At 44.0% G+C, this 19,071-nt stretch overlaps 1 protein-coding gene across 1 annotated transcript in view; it reads right to left on the reverse strand.

The window, feature by feature from the left end:
* LOC133441731 (voltage-dependent T-type calcium channel subunit alpha-1I-like) overlaps positions 1-3,818 on the reverse strand; it is a 66,079-nt gene extending 62,261 nt beyond the window's left edge. The window contains exon 1 of the mRNA XM_061719327.1: positions 3,559-3,818. Coding sequence (XP_061575311.1) covers positions 3,559-3,818 — 260 coding nt within the window. The remainder of the gene's footprint in view (positions 1-3,558) is intronic.
* Between the last annotated feature and the right edge of the window lie 15,253 nt (positions 3,819-19,071).

A 19,071-nucleotide genomic window follows, 5' to 3' on the forward strand; every position in this document is an offset into this window, starting at 1 on the left:
TCTTCTTCTTCTGCTACGGTTGTGATGCCGTGACTGTTATTATTCCGGCTTCCGTGGTCTCGTCCCTCCCAGAAGGGGGGCTCCCAGGCCAGTCAATACTAACTAAACCTGGTTTGAGTATACATGCCAGAATAGCTAGTATTAATTATATGGCTCTAATAGCTAATTTTTTCAAGAGCTCCAGTTCAGTTGGACGACAGCCCGACTAAGGTGTATACATGGCTTTTAAAACTTCGATGTCTGTCGTACTCAGGCTATAATTCAACTTCCTGTTTGTGCATGTAAACATGCTGACGAAGTCAAGTGTAATCCCTCTGTATGTCAGAGTATTCTAGCAGAAAATGTGAGGCCGTTGGTCCCACAGATAAAGCTTGGCCGAAAATCACCAGTTATGAGGCGCACCAGAAAATCTAAGAATGACTGAAAAGAAAATTATCAAGGTTTTGGAACGGCCTCGTCGGACTCCGGACCACTACCCAAATGAAATAGTATGGTGGGGCTTTATCTGAGCTGTGCATTACTGAATCCCCCAAAACCTCAATGGCCTGAAGCTATTTCATAAGAAGAAAATGGCCAAAAAACCTCCATAACAATGTGAAGGACTGATACAGTCAAACAAGAAATGCCTACTTCAAGTGGTTGCTCCTAAAGTTGTGAACAAGTTACGGAATAGCTACAAACCAGATGATTTTTATTATATTTTTACATTAAAAAAAAGGATTGAAAGGGGAGTACTAACTTTCACACAACTGTACATGCAAAGCAAAAGAAGACAGTTGAAAAAAGTTTGAGACATCCTGGTGACATCCTTTGTAATCCATTGCATTTTAATTGGTACTTTAACTGCAATCCAACAACAATCATGTGTTTCATCCAGCATCTGTAAGGAATTGCATTTATTTTACCAACTATTTTGTCATTTAAGTGTGTAAATTGTGGAACTATGAGAATTGTGAATATTTTACAAGCCATCAATAAAGCCCCTTGGAGCAACTTAAAGCCCTTTAAAGACAGAGGTGGTTCTGAAAAGTAATGACGCTGTGAGGAAATGCAGCTTCAAAAGTGATCCTGAAATACGAACTACCGCTCACTAGTTTCATTCTCTCAGCTGTGTGGCCTCACATCCTCACGTTGGCATCCGCACACACAGACTTGATTAAGCATAACCTAGTTAAGCTCAAAGTCTTCCTTGTAAAGTGTGTGTGGGGGGGGCTCCGCAAGCGCACATGTAAGGGTGAGGGGAGGGGGGTGTCTGATGAAAAGGTAAAAGCTGAATCAAGTTGTCAAGTCCACTGTGCACCCGACCCGGCCCCCCACCACCGAGAGTGTGACAGCTGGTAACCATGGAGACACTTTGCTGGAGTTGTGTTAATTGGCTGAAAGGATTTTGACAGCAGCTCACCCTACTTTGGATAAGATTTCCTCTTATTTGTGGTTGCCTCTCTATCACCTCCCCTTTCACACGGCCCAAACGGGAAACTGTTTGGGAAAAGAAACAGAGGGGGGGATAAATATTGAACGTGGGATTGATACTGAGAAGAGAGGGATGAAAAAAACAGAAAAAGAAAATGAGAGAGAGGAGAATAAGAAGGAAAAAAGCCCATCCCAGAAAGGTACTTGTAAAGGAGTGAAAGAATCAGCTTTTCTCATCTTTAAACAAAAGGAGCACTCTGAATGTTTCATGCACTTCTGAATAAGTTATATCCTATGTGCATGCGTCCGTGCGCAGTGTATCTGTAAATGTGTGTGTGCACTTATCCCCAAACGCCCACGTGAGGTAGTGCCTGTTTATGCATGTGTCATACGAATGAAAAGAGTGCCACATGGAAAACTGAGGACTTTGCAATGTACAGTAGTAACCTTTCTTCAAACTTACAGTATGGCTAGGATATTTCCCCAAAAAAGGAAAACCAAGGGAAATAATGAAAATAAATGGGGAACAAAAACTGTTATAAATCAGCGAAAAAACTTTTTTTTTTGTCTTGTTCCATACTTTGGGGCATGGAACAAGGCATGGTGTAAACACGGTACACAGGAAGGGATATACATATACATATATATATATATATATATATATATATATATATATATATATATATACATACACTTTTTTTTTTAAACAGGACAGAAGGAGAGTTGCCTCAGGAAAAATAGGACTGGACTTTTAGTTCATGGATACCCCACCTCCCACATTTACATTTACACCACTCCACCACCCACAGCGGGCTGGCATTAATGTTCCTGTCGGCCAACGTCCAGCCACATTACTTCCACCGCAGATCAGAGAACTATGTTCAGTCGTCATGAGCATGAAGCAGGACACTCACCAGCAACTGTGCTGTACGGACACACAGATGGATAAAAGACAGACCTGCAAAAGTTACATGAAAATAAGACTGCAAGCGGAAGTAACCAGGTCGTTGGGGCAGTGCTACGCTGTTGCCAAGCAACCAGGTGATTCCACTAAAGAGCCTCTCCAGGGGAGATTCCCTTCCTTCTGTGAGGGCATTTGCCTGCTTGTGAGTCCTCATGCTGTTTTGTGCGTGTGGGAGAGAGTGTGTACATGTGTGCAAGCCAGTGCTGACACAGTGAGAGTACAGTGATCTGGGATGCGTCTATGGTAACAACCCAGCAGGCTACAATAGAGACTGGCATTGCAGTTTTAGTATAAAAAACAAATAAATAAAATAAGTAATTCTTGTTTTCCTCCTAAATTTTATTTATTCAGCAATTATGTATTTATATTTCATGGAGTACGCAGAGTGCTGACTTAGTAAAGACCAACAGACAGGCAATGACAAGTAAATAATGACACACAAGCAGAGGAGCACACAAACACAAGCGAGCCACATACACTCGCTCTGGAAAATATTCAATTTCGAGAGCCTCAACAAATCCCTGAAGTGTTGCTGACGTTTATGCACGCTTCAGAGTATTTGTGGCTGCTCACACACACACACACACACACGTTTCAACGCTGATAGCCTCACCTACACACACTCACACCTTCACGTCTACAGCGGGACTGGATGGAGGCTGAGGCAGAGACAGCGAGGAGATTGGGAGGTGAGACAGTGAAGACAGAAGCAGACCTAAGTTTGAGAGGTGACGCATGTCTTTATTATTTCTAACTCTTTCCGCCATATAAATAGAGGCCAGAAACAATGCAACTGACAGGCAGCTGTAACCCTGGAGATTCATTATGGCTTGTCACTATGGAAACCTCCAATCAGGGAAAAATGTTAGCTATCGTTTCCTACCACTAATGGTTCCAAGGAAATACCTGAGCTCCATCAAAAACACACAATGTATATGCACGTACACACACACACACACACACACACACACACTCCACTGACCTTGTTCTCACATCTCCTCTGTGCTTAAAAGTAATATAAACATTCAGGCACTTGTTTCCCTGTATGCATAACAGTTTTGAGAAACTACAGAGCAGAAACACAGACAATGTGTCACTCACGTCATGAAACGAGAGGCACTTGTGCACAATTGCACGCATGTTCGCAGTACTTCAGGTGTACTACCAGCAGTGAAGGATATGGGTGGCAGACAACTCGAAGGCACCAGGAGCGGGGAGGGCTGGTTTGAGTCAGAGCCAAAAGAACCACCGGTGCTAGGGAGGGGTATGGCAGCTCTTCTGTTTCCTCCTCGTCCCCCTCTTCTTCTTTTCCCACTTTGTACTCCCACTCCTCTTCCCCAACTGATATGTGAACCTTCTCCCCCTCATCTTCCTCATCCTCTCCCCCCTGCGTCGGTCCTCCATGCTGCTCATCCAGGTCTGGCTCCTGGATGCCCATCATGGTCACGCTGTGAGCAACCTGAACCTAAAAAGAGGGCGCAAGGGCACCAGTAGACTGTTCAGCATACTTCAACGTGGATCCAACTACGCCTGTCTGTGTGCTTCTGCTGTTTCCACTCAAGGCTGCAACTCTTGCTGCCAAAGCAAACTGGAAGTGTGCTGGTTGACAAGCCAGTCCAGGGGGAAAGAAGCACTTAAACAAACCTCTCATTATTTTCTTTTTCACAGCTAACCAGCAGGAAATATAAATATACATAAATATAAACAGACTGAACGCATAGATGTGAACAGAGGTGCAAACAGGAGTCAGTGCTGACAATAGGAAGCTCCACAATAATCCTACAGTTGTATAATTCTGCAAGCACAACAGGCCATTAATGGTGACACTAGTTTTAAACCATCTGGGTGGAAAAAAACAGAAATGAAAAGACTTAGGCTACTATTTCTTTACACAACACACAGAATAAAGACTTGTGTTGATTAGTGATGTCATTGGTTATTCAGTTCTTTTGTCAATTAACTAATACACATCTGCTCATAATGATGACAGCTAACTAACCGCAGGGATTTTTTTCCTGCTAATTTAAGATAGAACTAATGAAGTGCAGTGACACTGATGAGCTGCTACAGACTCTGGTTCAATTTTACAAGAATTGACATTTCTTGGTGTGCTGGAATATCACATAGGAAACGTGAACGACATTCATGGTTTGAAATGAATATAATTACAAGAGAAAATTCATTTCTTTTCCTTTTACCTCCTCAGATTTTCCTCATTTAGGCTGTATGCAGAGGAGTTTGGCAGAAAATGATGGAAGGGGAGAGTATGCGACACAGCCCGTATTGTCCACCATGTGTTCCTTTCATTGGATCCCCTTGAGATTGAGGCAAATTTACTCCAAAGCCTCCATTTTCTCGTGAAGTTGGGTGACAAACTTAATCATTTGGAGAAAATTAATTCTGCGCCAACTGTGAGTCCATGCAGACACATCCAGTATTCTCTGTGTGAGAGTACAACGAGAAACCCGGTGTGCAAGTTCACAGCTCAAAGAGAAGTGGCTCTGTGTGTGTCTGTTTTTTATGAAAATAATGAGATTCTATCTGCCACTATCCCTCTTTTGCGTGGATTCACTATGGGCACTTAGCCTAGACAATTACAGGAGTCCAGGACTGTGCAGTTTAAGGCTTTTTGTTAGGATTCAATATTGGCTATTGGGTATGCATCAATTAACCACACACATAAGGGGGAAAAAACACCCACACCGCTGAAAATCTGCTGACAGGCTATTCAAAATATTTGACCAAGTAATTAGAAGCCTCCTTTCTAATGGCCAGGCCATGATGGAATTGAATAATCCAAATCATCTCAACCAGTCACAAGAATACAATACTGTACAGTCATACCGCTACAAATCATTGCAAGGGTTCTCACACATAGTGTGCAGTCTTTAGTTGCATTTATTGCCTTCAGTCTCCACCAAGAATTTACAGCGTACTTGTCTCGTGCTCATTGAAATCAAAGAAACTGCAAATCTCCATAAAATATAGCAATAATTTAACCCCATACGTGTATATCTAAAGGACCAGCCAATTACACAGACACATGTGTGATGCTCAATCAGATCCATTGCTCTGTCTCACAGCACTCAAATGGAAAAACTGTCTCAGTATTCTTTTATTATTTATAATAAACAAATATTTAAAAGCAAGTCTCAGCATATTAGATTGAATTTACATAAGCCTAAGGTCACTAACTCCTTTATATCACTAAACGCATTGCACTGCACTTCAGAATAGCGAATTTAGAGTTTTATTTGAATTTTTTTTACCTTTTTGTAGAGACACACCGCCATTGAGAAAGCTCGACATCATGAGATCGGGACATTTCCTATTGTTCCACGGCTTTTACTCCGAGTACAATAATAAAAGTATACAATATAAGCCGAAAGAGCAGAAACTTTGTGTGCCGCTCTTACCGGGGAGCAGCACCCATTCATCCCCCAGCGAGGCTCACTCCGGGTCCGCGCTGCGCTCCGAGCCGCGGCAGCCGCGCTGCTCCATGAGGGGTCCTCCCCTTAAACTCACTCCGTTATCCAGAGAAGAAAAAAACGATGGTGAAATACATACATCAATAATGTCAGAGAGATGAGACGCGAGAGTTTGTAATAAATGGGAAAAGTTAAGTTAAAAACGAACAGGAGGTTTCCCCAGGAGTTTGCGTGCCCCCTTCAGCCGCTGGACGCGCAGCGCTGTGTTCAGGTACCGGAGTTCAGAGAGGGAGGGATGGATGGAGGGAGGGAGGGAGGGAGGGAGGGAGGGAGGGATGGAGGGAGAGAGGGAGGGAGAGAGGGAGAGAGGGAGGGAGGGAGGGAGGGAGGGAGGGAGAGAGAGAGGGAGGGATGGAGGGAGAGAGGGAGGGAGGGAGGGAGGGAGGGAGGGAGAGAGGGAGGGAGAGAGGGGGGAGAGAGGGAGGGAGGGAGAGAGGGAGGGATGGAGGGATGGAGGGAGGGAGGGAGGGAGGGAGAGAGGGAGGGATGGAGGGATGGAGGGAGGGAGGGAGGGAGGGAGGGAGGGAGAGATGGAGGGAGGGAGGGAGGGAGGGATGGAGGGAGGGAGGGAGGGAGGGAGGGAGAGAGGGAGGGATGGAGGGAGGGAGGGAGGGAGGGAGGGAGGGAGGGATGGAGGGAGAGAGGGAGGGAGGGAGGGAGGGAGGGAGGGAGGGAGAGAGGGAGGGAGAGAGGGGGGAGAGAGGGAGGGAGAAGAGAGGGAGGGATGGGGGAGGGAGGGAGGGAAAGGGGGAGGGAGGGAGAAGAGATGGAGGGATGGGGAGGGAGGGATGGAGGGAAAGGGGGAGGGAGGGAGAAGAGAGGGAGGGATGGGGGAGAGAGGGAGAAATGGAGGGAGGGAGGGAAAGGGGGAGAGAGGGAGGGAGGGAGGGAGGGATGGAGGGAAAGAGGGAAGGATGCAGGGGGGATAGAGGGAGGGATGGAGAGAGGGAGGGAGGGATGGAGGGGGAGAGAGGGAGGGAAAGGGGGAGGGAGGGAGGGATGGAGGGGGAGAGGGAGAAATGGAGGGAGGGAGGGAGGGAGAGAGGGAGGGATGGGGGAGGGAGGGAGAAATGGAGGGAGGGAGGGATGGATGGATGGATGGATGGATGGATGGAGGGATGGAGGGAGGGAGAGAGGGAGGACTGGAGGGATGGAGGGAGGACTGGAGGGAGAGAGGGAGGACTGGACGGAGGGAGGGAGGGATTGATGGAGGGACCTGCGTCAAGCCAGCCACACAAAATACCCCTAATTTACCTTCAAAATAAGACAGCCCGGTCCAGGAAGTCACACATGCGATTTTGTTTGATGACTATTCCTTTCTAAAAACTGTAAAATGCACCTGATTAGAGAAAGGACACAAATATCCCCCTTTATACTGTCTTTTATGTCAAAGGCAATCCCGAGATAAAGCCTATTAAGTAGCTATTTTTTATTATTTATATTTTTTTTTCCTAATTTAATTATATTATAATTACTAGCCTACGTCTGTGGCAGAAAGGATCTTATGTAACCCACCCGCCCACATACTGTCAAGTACTTTCATTTTGTACTTGGAGTCCAAATTTCCAAATTTCCAAATTCCAAAAGTTGGAGATTTTGACTAGAACACCTTCCAGGGTCAGATCTAGAGATGTCAGATAAACCTCACATACCCCAACTTCAGGGCCCAGTTGTTCAAAGGTAATCCGGTCGGATTTTGGATAATGGGTTTTATGTTATGTATCGGTTTGGTGTTTGGAACCCCAGAATGCAGAGACAGAGACAAAGTCAGTTTTAACGTGTTTATTGGTAAACACAGCGTTTCCAAAAACGGAGAACGAGGCAGGTGAAAGTGGCGGAGGACAGGGCTGAGCACGGGTAGACGCTGAAGCACACGCAGAGTGATCAGGCACGGCAGAGAGGCACCCCGGTATCTGCACAAAATCCCAGGAATGCTTAAGAGTGAAGACTGTACACAAAAGTCACTAGAAACTACCATACCAGTTGCAACAGAATAATCTGGCACAGGCGTGGTGTCTTGGCCAGGCTTTATAGATTGTCTGGGATGAGAACCAGGTGTGCCTTGTTGAGCATGCATGCCTGACCACGCCCTCCGCTGCACATGCTGCCAGGGAGAGAGAAAGGGGTGGAGGGAAAAAGGAAAACAGAGACTTCCAAAAACAAACCAAACACCAACAAAATGTAGCCATGACAGTACCCCCCGCCCCTCAACAGACGCCACCTGGCGGCCTACCAGGCTTGTCAGGAAAGTCCCGATAAAAGTCACGCAGGAGGTCCTGGCCCAAAATCAAGGAGCGGGACACCCAGGGCCGCTCCTCCGGACCCTACCCCGAGGTACTGAAACCCCCGGCCCCCGTCTGTTACCCTCAGATGGTGGAGTCCAGTAACGAAGTCCACTGCAATGTGGGACCAGGGGCGATGAGGAACAGGCAAGGAGCGTAGAAGACCAGCAGGCATTTAATGGGAAGACTTAGCACGAGCACAGACCGAGCAGGCAGAGAAAAACTCTCTGGTGTCAGCAGTGATGGTGGGCCACCAAAAACGCTCCTGGAGCAGGGTGAGGGTCCGGTGGAAACCCGGGTGGCACGCCACCTTGGAAGCATGCCCCCACTGGAGCACAGAAAACCTGGCAGATAGCGGAACAAACATCCGGTTTGGTGGGGCAGCTCTAAGGGGAAGGCTTGCCACGTTGAGCCTTTTGAACCTCCCGCACGATCTCTCATCTGGCAGCCTCAACCACACAGGAGGACGGGAGGATGGTTTCCTCAGGTGAGTCATCTACGGGGGGGGTAAATTGGCGGGACAAGGCGTCGGGCTTAATATTCCGAGAACCGGGGCGGTAGGTCAGGGTGAACTTGAAGCAACCCAGGAACAGCGCCCACCGAGCCTGGCGTGAGTTCAATCGCCGAGCCGACTGCAGGTAAAAGAGGTTCTTGTGGTCCGTCCATACCACAAAAGGGTGTGTGGCCCCATCCAGCCAATGTCTCCACTCCTGTAGAGCGAGGACCACAGCCAGTAGTTCCCTGTCGCCCACGTCGTAATTCCTCTCTGCTGTTGAGAGCCGACGAGAAAAAAAAGCTGCAGGGGTGAATCTTTTGGTCTTTAGGGGAACACTGAGAGAGCACAGCACCAACGCCAGTGTCGGAGGCGTCGACTTTCACCACGAACTGAAGAGAGGGATCTGGATGGGTAAGCACAGGTGCAGAGGTGAACAGGCCCTTTAAACGTTTAAATGCAGCGTCAGCTGCTTCAGACCAGACAAAGGGGAGTTTAGAGGAGGTCAACTGAGTCAGCGGCATGGCTACCTGACTGTAATTGCGGATGAACCTCCTATAGAAGTTTGAAACCCCAAAAACCTCTGCAGTTGCTTTCTGGTGGAAGGGATCGGCCACTCAGCAACTGCCTGTACCTTGGCCGGATCCGCCCCCAACTGTCCCTTCTCCACCATGAAACCCAGGAAACTGACTGAAGCGGCATGGAAATCGCACTTCTCCACCTTTACAAAAAGCCTGTTCTCCAATAGTCTTCGCAGCACCAGTCTCACATGTAGCACATGTTCATCAACGTCTCTGAAAAAGATCAAAATGTCATCCAGGTATACAAACACAAATCTGTCAAGCATATCCCTTAAAACATCATTAATGAGTGCTTGGAAAACGACTGGGGCATTGGTTAAACCGAAGGGCATGACCAAATATTCAAAGTGGCCGAGTGGAGTGTTGAAAGCCGTCTTCCACTCATCTCCTCCTTGATTCTGATCAGGTGATATGCGTTGCGGAGATCTAATTTGGAAAAGATGGTGGATTGATGCAGGGGACCAAAAGCGGAATCTATAAGGGGAAGTGGGTACTTATTCTTGACAGTGATGTCATTCAGGCCTCTGAAGTCTATACAAAGGCGCAATGACTTCTCAACAAAGAAAAATCCCGCTCCGACGGGTGAGGAGAAGGGACAGATGAGGCCTGCAGCTAGGGAGTCTGTGATGTACTGCTCCATGGACTCCCTTTCAGGTTTGGACAAGTTGTAAAGCTTCTCGGACGGAAGAGGGGAGCCCGGGAATAACTCAATAGCACAATCATAGGGTCGATGTGGAGGCAGAGAAAGTGCTCTGTCCTTACTGAAAACCTCTTTGAGGTCATGATACACTTGGGGAACGTTAGACAAGTCTATGGGGTCTGGAGGCGCAGGAGATGAGGGGACCCTAGAGGGGATGGCTGAATGTAGTGAGAGTGGCAGAATGTACTCCAATTGATGATGGAATATGCGGACCAGTCAATGTGGGGGTTGTGCAACTTGAGCCAGTGGAGCAGCAGAAGACGGTGAGTTGGTCCAGGCAGCAGGAGGGAGGAGAGCCGGTCTTCCTATCCCCTCCCTACGTCTTTCTCGTAGCCTGTTATCGAGACGGATGGCTAAGGAAATCAGTTCATCCAGAGACTCGGTCTCATCACTGCAGCTAGTTCATCTTTGATTTTATCGGCTAATCCCTTAAAAAAGATGCTCTGTAAAGCGGTTTCCCATCCACTCTCAGCTGCCAGAATGCGGAAATCAATGGCGTATTGGGAGACCGGAGCAGAACCTTGGCGTAGGGAAAGGAGCCAATTACCAGCCTCCTTACCCTGGACCGGGTGATCAAACACTTTCTGCATCTCTGAGACAAAGGAGTGATAAAATTGAATGACCGCGGAATTATTGGAGATGGCTAAAGCCGAAGAGGACGCCCGGTCAGACAACAAACTCATGACAAAGGCTATTTTAGAATTATCAGTAGCATAGGTCTGGAACTGCTGATTGAACACAAGAGAACACTGGTGCAGGAACTGGCTACATGTCCCTAGCTCACCCAAATACCTGGCCGGAGTGGGGATGAAGGGTTCACGGGAAAAGCTGGGTGAAGGGGCTGAAGGAACTGCAGCGGGAGCTGAAGAGGCTTGTGTATTCCCGTGAGGAGCCAGGTTGGAGAGCTGGGTGACAATCTGATCCATACGACTGCCAAGCTGGGACACATTGGCGGTGAGGTTCTGAACAGAGTCCATCACTTCGTGGATTGCCTTTTCTTGTTGGCCAACACGAGCCCCTTGAAGTGCCAGAGCCTGCCGAAAACTGTCTGTCTCTGTGGGGTCCATTGTTGGCCAGATTATTCTGTGACGTATCGGTTTGGTGTTTGGAACCCCAGAATGCAGAGACAAAGGCTGCATACTCAATAGTATGCACTATCCATACTCATTCCGGAGAAATGTATTAGTGTGGATTGATGGACACTAGCTAAGCAGAAACTTCCCACAATGCAATGCAGCGGTGTTTGGTTGCTAAGTGATACGTATATGTCATAAGTATAATATTAAGTATAATATTATAATATTCGTATATAATATTATATAATGTCATCTTGTTTCAGCTAGGATAAATAGCGAAATAGGAAATAGCGGAGCGGTGCTGCTGCTGCTCCCAACGGCAGGATGTGACGTGTGCGCTCTTAATAGTACGTCCGAATGAATGCACACTACTGATATTTACTCAAAAGTGTGCCGAATTTAAGTATACTTTTTAGTATATACTGTTTAATATGGCATTTCGGACACACCGAAAGTCAGTTTTAACGTGTTTATTGGTAAACACGGCAGGTGAAGCTGGCCGAGGTGAAGGTGGCCGAGGACAGGGCTGAGCACGGGTAGACGCTGAAACACACGCAGAGTGATCAGGCACGGCAGAGAGGCACCCCGGTATCTGCACAAAATCCCAGGAATGATTAAGAGTGAAGACTGTACACAAAAGTCATTAGAAACTGAAGCCACTACCATACCAGCTGCGATGGAATAATCTGGCACAGGTGTGGTGTCTTGGCCAGGCTTTATAGATTGTCTGGGATGAGAACCAGGTGTGCCTTGTTGAGCATGCCAGCCTGACCACGCCCTCCGCTGCACATGCTGCAAGGGAGAGACAAAGGGGTTGGGGGGAAAAAGAAAAACAGAGCCTTCCAAAAACAAAACAAACACCAACAAAATGTAGCCATGACATTTTGGTTCAAAACCAAAAACAGATCGCATTAGAACACGTAATCCAATCTCGGTTTTGGTCTGGATAAAACCCACAGTTTGGGTTGTTGGACAACTTTGATCCAAAAAAAACTGATTATTCTGATCCCAGCACTACGACAGATAACGACATAGTTAATTTGAGATCTCAAGAAAACAAAACCTACGACGCCATAAATGGTCATACATACATACATTTTATTTCCTGCGTTTTCCTGTGTAAAATTAGGTCGTTATCAAAAGAAAACAGAAGAATTAAAATGTTTGTAGGCTATGTATGTATGACCCTTTAGGGCTTCTGTAAAAATCAAACAAAAGAGTGTTCAGTTCTTTTTGTTTCTTCAACTAAATACACTTTTAGTTACCCCATCCTCGCTATTCTACAGTACCTGTTTGTTTTTACACACCTAGTGGCCTTCAGTGTGATATGCAGTCTAATTTAGAGTGCTCATTATCAAGATTTGGTCATCTTGAAAATGTGGATTTGGATCACACTGATCCAATCCTACTTTGCTATGAACAAGTGGGATAAAACTGACACGGATTACGTGATCCTTTTCAAAATCCGGACAGTTTTTATCTTTTGAAAAACTGGGCCCAGGTCTGCGCATTGACAAAGTAAACACTACATACCATACAAACAATACAGTAAGTCAGACATGTTCACGTTTTACTGGTGGAGATGTTACTATGCTGTGTTTATGTGCTACATACTGTAAATATTGTTATGAATTAGTATTGCTAACCATGGCCTGCAGCAGCAAACACTATTACAATGTTTGGAAAAGTTCACTATCTGACTATGCAGCTGGATAGATGTTGTCATAGTTTGGTTCAGACTTCTGAGACACCTTTACTCCTGTTCATCCTCTTGCTGAGTCACTTTCTCCCTCCTATTTCTTTTTTTCTGTAATTATGTTCTCTTAGTGGCGTCAGCCATGATGTACACTGTAGCTCAGTGAGCAAGCTTTATCGTTGATGTCTGACATAGTGCTGTAAAGCGATTTTTTTAAACAAGAGATTACTGGAAAGGAGTCCAAAGTTACTTGGATAGTAGAGAGCAAAATAGTACAGATAGGAAAACCAGACGATACTTCCTAAAAAATAATCAAATATTCCTTCAAATTAAATTGAACTGATATTTTAATAATAATAATAAAAACTCCATGTGTTGCTTTAAGAGAGATGTTTGATTCTTTTTCTCCAAATTCAAATACAGTAGATGACAACCCCATGGAACATCAGAACAACCAAGATAGCTGGAAAGATAAGATAACTGCAAAACCGACTGAGCGTTTCTGCTCCACTGCACACCATTCTGAACGTCCGGTTATTGCTCTGCCTACTTCACATGCTTCATTTCTACGATCACTTGTACACCAATCTAAGAGGCTTTCCAGAGGCAGTTTCTTCTTGTCCGTTGGTACTGCCATGCTGGAGTCAAATCCAGAGGAACCAGACTGATTCTTTGTGTCAAAAAAGGAAAATAATTAGGATGGCTGACATGGCTGGTTTTGACCTTGACCAGGACTGGGGAGTCCTCAAACCTTTCCTGCGGTAAAACTGTCTCGAGCTGTCTTTAGCTGCTTTAAAAAATTGCTTGGTCAGCCTCATCATGCAAACATACAAATTTTACATGAGATCTTAGAACAAAAACAACACTGCACTCAAAAAACGAAAAGGGATTTTTTTAGATCAAAATATCTCAAGTTCCCCGTGATGGAAGGGAACCCTGTCCAAGGGGTACCCCACCTTTTGAGTGGTGGGATAGGCTGATCTGTTTGTTGAACCTGCTTTGTGAAACGGACCCCTGGTTGATCCTGTGATTGAAGCAAATATGACGATGAATTCCTGAATCCAAACGTACTCTCTTCTATTATTTTCTTTTTTCTTTTTAACTTTCCTAGATTTTTGTTTGCAAAAGCAGAAAGGTTGAGGACAACTTCTTTTTTTCAGCCACATAATATGGATTGTAAAGCTCTGCATCTAAGTCCAAATGTTTTGTTTGATGTCGAGCTGAATCTTGTGGCTGAAGTTATGACGAAATACACACAGGTCTTTTTTGGCTCATTGTCAAAACTGAGAAAAGCAGAAAAAAAATAATTTTCTTCTGGCCATGAACTTGCATCATGCACAAGATGACAAAAAGTAAAGTCACTTTTCAGCGTATAAAACCTCCATCGCTATCAAAATTATTCTGTTATCTTTTAAGCGAAAAATACATTCATACATAAATAACATAAATGAACATTGATTTCTTTAGTTCTTATACTTTATATCCCCAAAACATTAGCATATGTTTTAAAGAAAGAAATGCCTCATAGCAGAAGGCTGCCTGGTTATTATCCAGATTTCATGCACAAATGGTAGCAAGCAAACAGAAAATAATAATAATAATAATAATAATAATAATAATAATAATAATAATAATAATAATAATAATAATAATAATAATAATAATAATAATAATAATAATAATAATAATAATAATAATAGAAAGAAAACAATCTATCTTTCAAATTAGAATTTTACTTGCATTCGACTGAATGTTAAATCACGCACAGACTCGGCGATAACAAGAATAAATTGACAAAAAAAAAGAAGAGTGGATAAAGCATGCAAATGGTAAAAAAAAAACAGATGTGACTTGAACAGGAGGTGGCAGGTCTGATTTAAATTAGATTACATCAGTTATGACATAGTGAAAAACACTATATTTCACTTACAGTGCATTATTTTCATCATTCTCCATCCACAACTCAAAGATCCAATTTATTTTGCAGGAAACTAGTAAAATCATTTATGTAGTTCAGACCCAATTTATCAGTGACTGGGACCATCCTGTGTCCTGTACAGGCCTGAGTCATGCTGTAAATTTTAATGTCGGTTGTACCAGCGTCACAGCAAACAAGACATATTTTGGTCACATTTCATTCACAAATGTATTTTCTATAAGGAAAAGCAATGTTTGTGTGCAGCTTTCTTCATCAAATCTAATTTTAATTGAAAACCTACTCTGTTTGATAACATAATAGACACAACAGCAGCTTCACAGTAAACAAGGCCAATGGTGAGTGAATCTGACAATATGAGGAAAAAATGAGCCCGTCCTTTCCAATAACTGCTTTATTTTGAAAGTTTTGACTGTAGAAGCTTATTCTTAATATTGCATAACTTGACAGTGACGGACCGAGTTAGAGCATGTGACTCCTCCGCCTGTCGGTACACCCCTTCCCAAAATCTGTCATCCTGTCTCTGCCAGGCGGTTATCTCACCAGTCAGCGACCCTGGGCAGTGTGAGTTAGGGTTGTGGGCAGAGGCTGCCGTCACATGTGAGCTGAAGCTCCACAGTGACACTCAGCAGGGTGTCGACTCACTAAACCCAGAAGCTCCAGCACAATACATTCAAATCTGCTTAAATGCTAAGTCAGGTTTCAGAGGACAAGGAATTACTAATGACTGATACTATGTCCTGCTGTGAATGATTTCCATAATGGTGGTTGAAGAAGTAGACTATAAATGTCCTTAACTTCAATAAAAGGAGCAGCACCTTCTGAGGGAAAACTTGGTGCAAAAGTGTGGGCTTGATTTGTGGAAAATAACTAAATTCAAATAGGCCAATTGAAGGAATAATCAGTACAATGTATCTCCGACATGATGTAAAATGACATTAAATAGAAGGTGTAAAAGCATATGAGTGACTTAAAGCTTTACCAAAGTGTAAATAGCACCTTTGTTACATTGCAGCATCATATAACATTCTTCCACTTCAACTGTATTTCATATTTCTTCTGAAGCCTTCTCTGTGAAGATCTGCAAAAGATTTGACTCGAGGCGGAGAGTGATAAAGCCAGAGTAAACACCCTGAACATCCTAAAATAGAGCCGAAACTTAACTACTGCTCATTTTTCTGAGGGCATCAAGGAATTCCCTGACGGCCCTCCAGCACTCCCTGGATCCCACTCTGGGAGCAGAATAGAGTACGCTGTACGTCTCAGCAAATAGCTTGCAGGAAGCACAAGCCTAAATGCCCTCATCTTACTGATTTTTCCATATTTAACCATGGCTTTCAAATATATTTTCAAAATGTTCACACTCCAGTAGACAGACAATAGTGGCTGTGAGAATCTAAAGTTCATTAGATGTGAGAAAACACACATGTATAATAGACAACTTTGCTGTTCTTAGATCTAACTAGAGGGGCAAAAAAATGATAATAAAAAGAAGGAAACCTTGACAGTCATGTTCTTTTTCCTGAAATCAGAAGGTTTTAACCTCTAACCTAGCCAGCATTTATATGATATGTGGGTCCCATGTGAGTTTATGTGGTTACAAAATGTCAACAAAATATCCCTGTTTTTATCCCATGCTCTTTGAGTCCTCTTGTCCTCCTTTTGGGCCACACATATGGAGCCACATAAGCTTCCCATTCGGAGCTCATAATACTGACACCATATAGTATCCATGTCATTTGCCCACTTCAAGCCCATGCCAACTCTGTACTCAAATAGACCACTTTTAGTCCAGGGGCCTGTACTACGAAGCGGGATTTGGGGTTAGCGAGGTAACTTCAGGTTTAACCCTGGGTTTTCAGGACTACGACGGTGGTTCACTTCTTACCGGGGTACATCGCCATGGTAACTTATGCTGAACAGCTAACCTGCTCTGGAGCAGGTTATGTTCGAGATACAGATCGCCGGGTATAAAAGCACCGCCCACTGACCAATCAGCTCTCTTGGAAAATGGCATGCCCTTTCGAAGAGAATCCAGTGGAGCTCGGTGCGCGGATCGTGAGAGGATCCCTCCGATCTTCTTCTTGTCATTTTTTTTTCTGTTTGCTGCAAGTAATGTCAATGCTATTTCATTGTGCTTTTGTATACTGATATCATCCTAAAACAGAGAGTGATAGAAACACTAAAGCCTTGTACTTGTTGTACTTCTAAGATATGAAAGTGAGCCTACTTACCGCTTTGAATTATGTTTTTATATTTATTTTTTATTTGCTCCCATGTGCGTTTCACTCCGCTGGGGTTGCAGCTGAAGGAATGAGGCTACAATTGTCATACACGCCATACGAATACATCTAAGCAACACATGCATTTAACAGAATAGACAACTGTAATTATAGTCAGATCTACTTATGCCCTAATGATGGGGCAGTGATGTTTATATCCCTATGAACTTACGCATTTATACAGTCAGCGATCTTTTGCCAGCTGTCTTTCCTGCATTTTGCAGCTGCAACTGTGTTGCTTTTTGCCTGTATTATATGCCTATACTCATCATATTTCCGTAAAATTATTGTTTGCTCTTCGCTCCTGAAATAAGCGGCTCTGACAGCGGACTTCACCATGCTTGCGATTGGTCATGCGCTGAAAACACCGCCCCTTTTATGTGCACGCGCTCATATCCAGATTGGAGAAACCTGGGTTGATATACCGAGTTGATAACCACCGTCGTGTGACCGCTTAGCGTGATTGGAATTGTCCCGCTTAGTGAATCTGGATAAGGAAAAGATATCCTGGGTATGTTGAACTTGCTTCGTAGTACAGGCCCCAGGTGGGGCCCACGTGGACATACTGGCTGAGAATTAGTGGTCGTTTTCAGAAACCTCAGGTTGAAGTTGTGAAACAAAGTTCTGTCAGAGCACTTTAATGTAAAAGATTTCCTCGTGAAATAACATTTTATAAAAGCTTGAAATGGGAGATCACACTTATCTCAGTAAGTGGGCAGCTGTAAGATGCAAGGAAGAGAGAAAGTTAGAAGATTAAGCAAAACACTTGGGATGCATGTTGGGTTTTGACATCTGAGTTACTCAGGACGTCCATGTTTCTATTTTGCCTGTGGATTCAGAGTTTCCTCGACCAAGTCAACAGTTTAAGGGTAGAGGATGTCCTTTGCCACACAGAACATAATGCCCCTTCAGATAATTAATTTCCTCAAGGGCCGCTGCCTTTCCTTCATGTCTTAGATGTTTCCCTGCTCCAACACACATGACTCAAACGAACAAATCACCACCAGCTTGTCATTGAAGTCTGCACAAATCCGGTAACGAGCACGGTGTGTTGGAGCAAGGAAACATCAAAAACATGCAGACCAGTGACCCTGGAGGACCTGAACAGGAGAACGCTGGCTTTGATCTTGTATCGCTAGATAAAAATACAACTGTTAGCTTTATTGTTCCGGCTCAGCTGCAGCTCCCCTGCGTTTGTGGGATTAGTTGATTAAGAGAGCAAAAAATTGTAAAAAAAAAAAAAAGTGTGGACTGTGGATCAAAAGAAAGTTGTAGACAAAGTCATGATTATTTAATACCATCTCATTTTTAAATGGTATTTTGTCTCTGTTCACGTTTTTGACACTATCACAGTGCAAGTCAATGTTTAGAAATGTAATAATTCAGATTCAGATTCAGATTCAGATTGCTTTTATTTGCCATTTGTGTAAAACACATAGGAAATTGTCACATTGGTAACAGTGTGCGCACTCGGAATATTATTTTCACGTATAAATAAATAAATCACAGACACAACACCACAGTGAAGGAATAAACAAAAATATAATACTTATAAAGCTAATTAGAAATCAGAAACATGACTGTGAAATGTGGAAATGTGAATTTGATGAGTTTAACTCTGCTGTTTATAAATATGGGACTGAATAAATGGTGAGGATTATATTAAATTATTTTGATTATCTCAAATTGTCATAATTGATCATAATTAGTGTAGTAGTCAATTTTTCAAAGCGTTGCTGCAAACAGACAGCATTTATAGAACGTTTTTCTCACACTGTTTACTACTCAGAGCACTTCCACATTACAAGCCACATTCATCCATTCACATGCACGCATTCACTGATATAATTCTTTAACCTTTGTGCTGTTTCAGCAGTGTTTTTTCTGTCATACAAGAGGCCGACAAACACTCACATGAGCCACAAATGCTCCCTGCAGAATTTATAGCAAAGCAGTCAAAGGCATACATCCTGTAACTCTCCACCCCGGAGATCTACGGTCCCAACAGCTTCAAGGTGATCATCAAAATGAATGTCACCAATTCAGTTTCTGGCCGGATGTGAAATACAGTTACAATTCCCCTTTCTGTTGCAGAGTTATGGCTTTGAAAAATTACTAGACAGGTTTCTTCTTTGGGCGTCACATTGCAGCAACACTGAC

Source organism: Cololabis saira, chromosome 1, assembly GCF_033807715.1.
Source record: "Cololabis saira isolate AMF1-May2022 chromosome 1, fColSai1.1, whole genome shotgun sequence".
Classification (NCBI taxonomy): domain Eukaryota; kingdom Metazoa; phylum Chordata; class Actinopteri; order Beloniformes; family Belonidae; genus Cololabis; species Cololabis saira.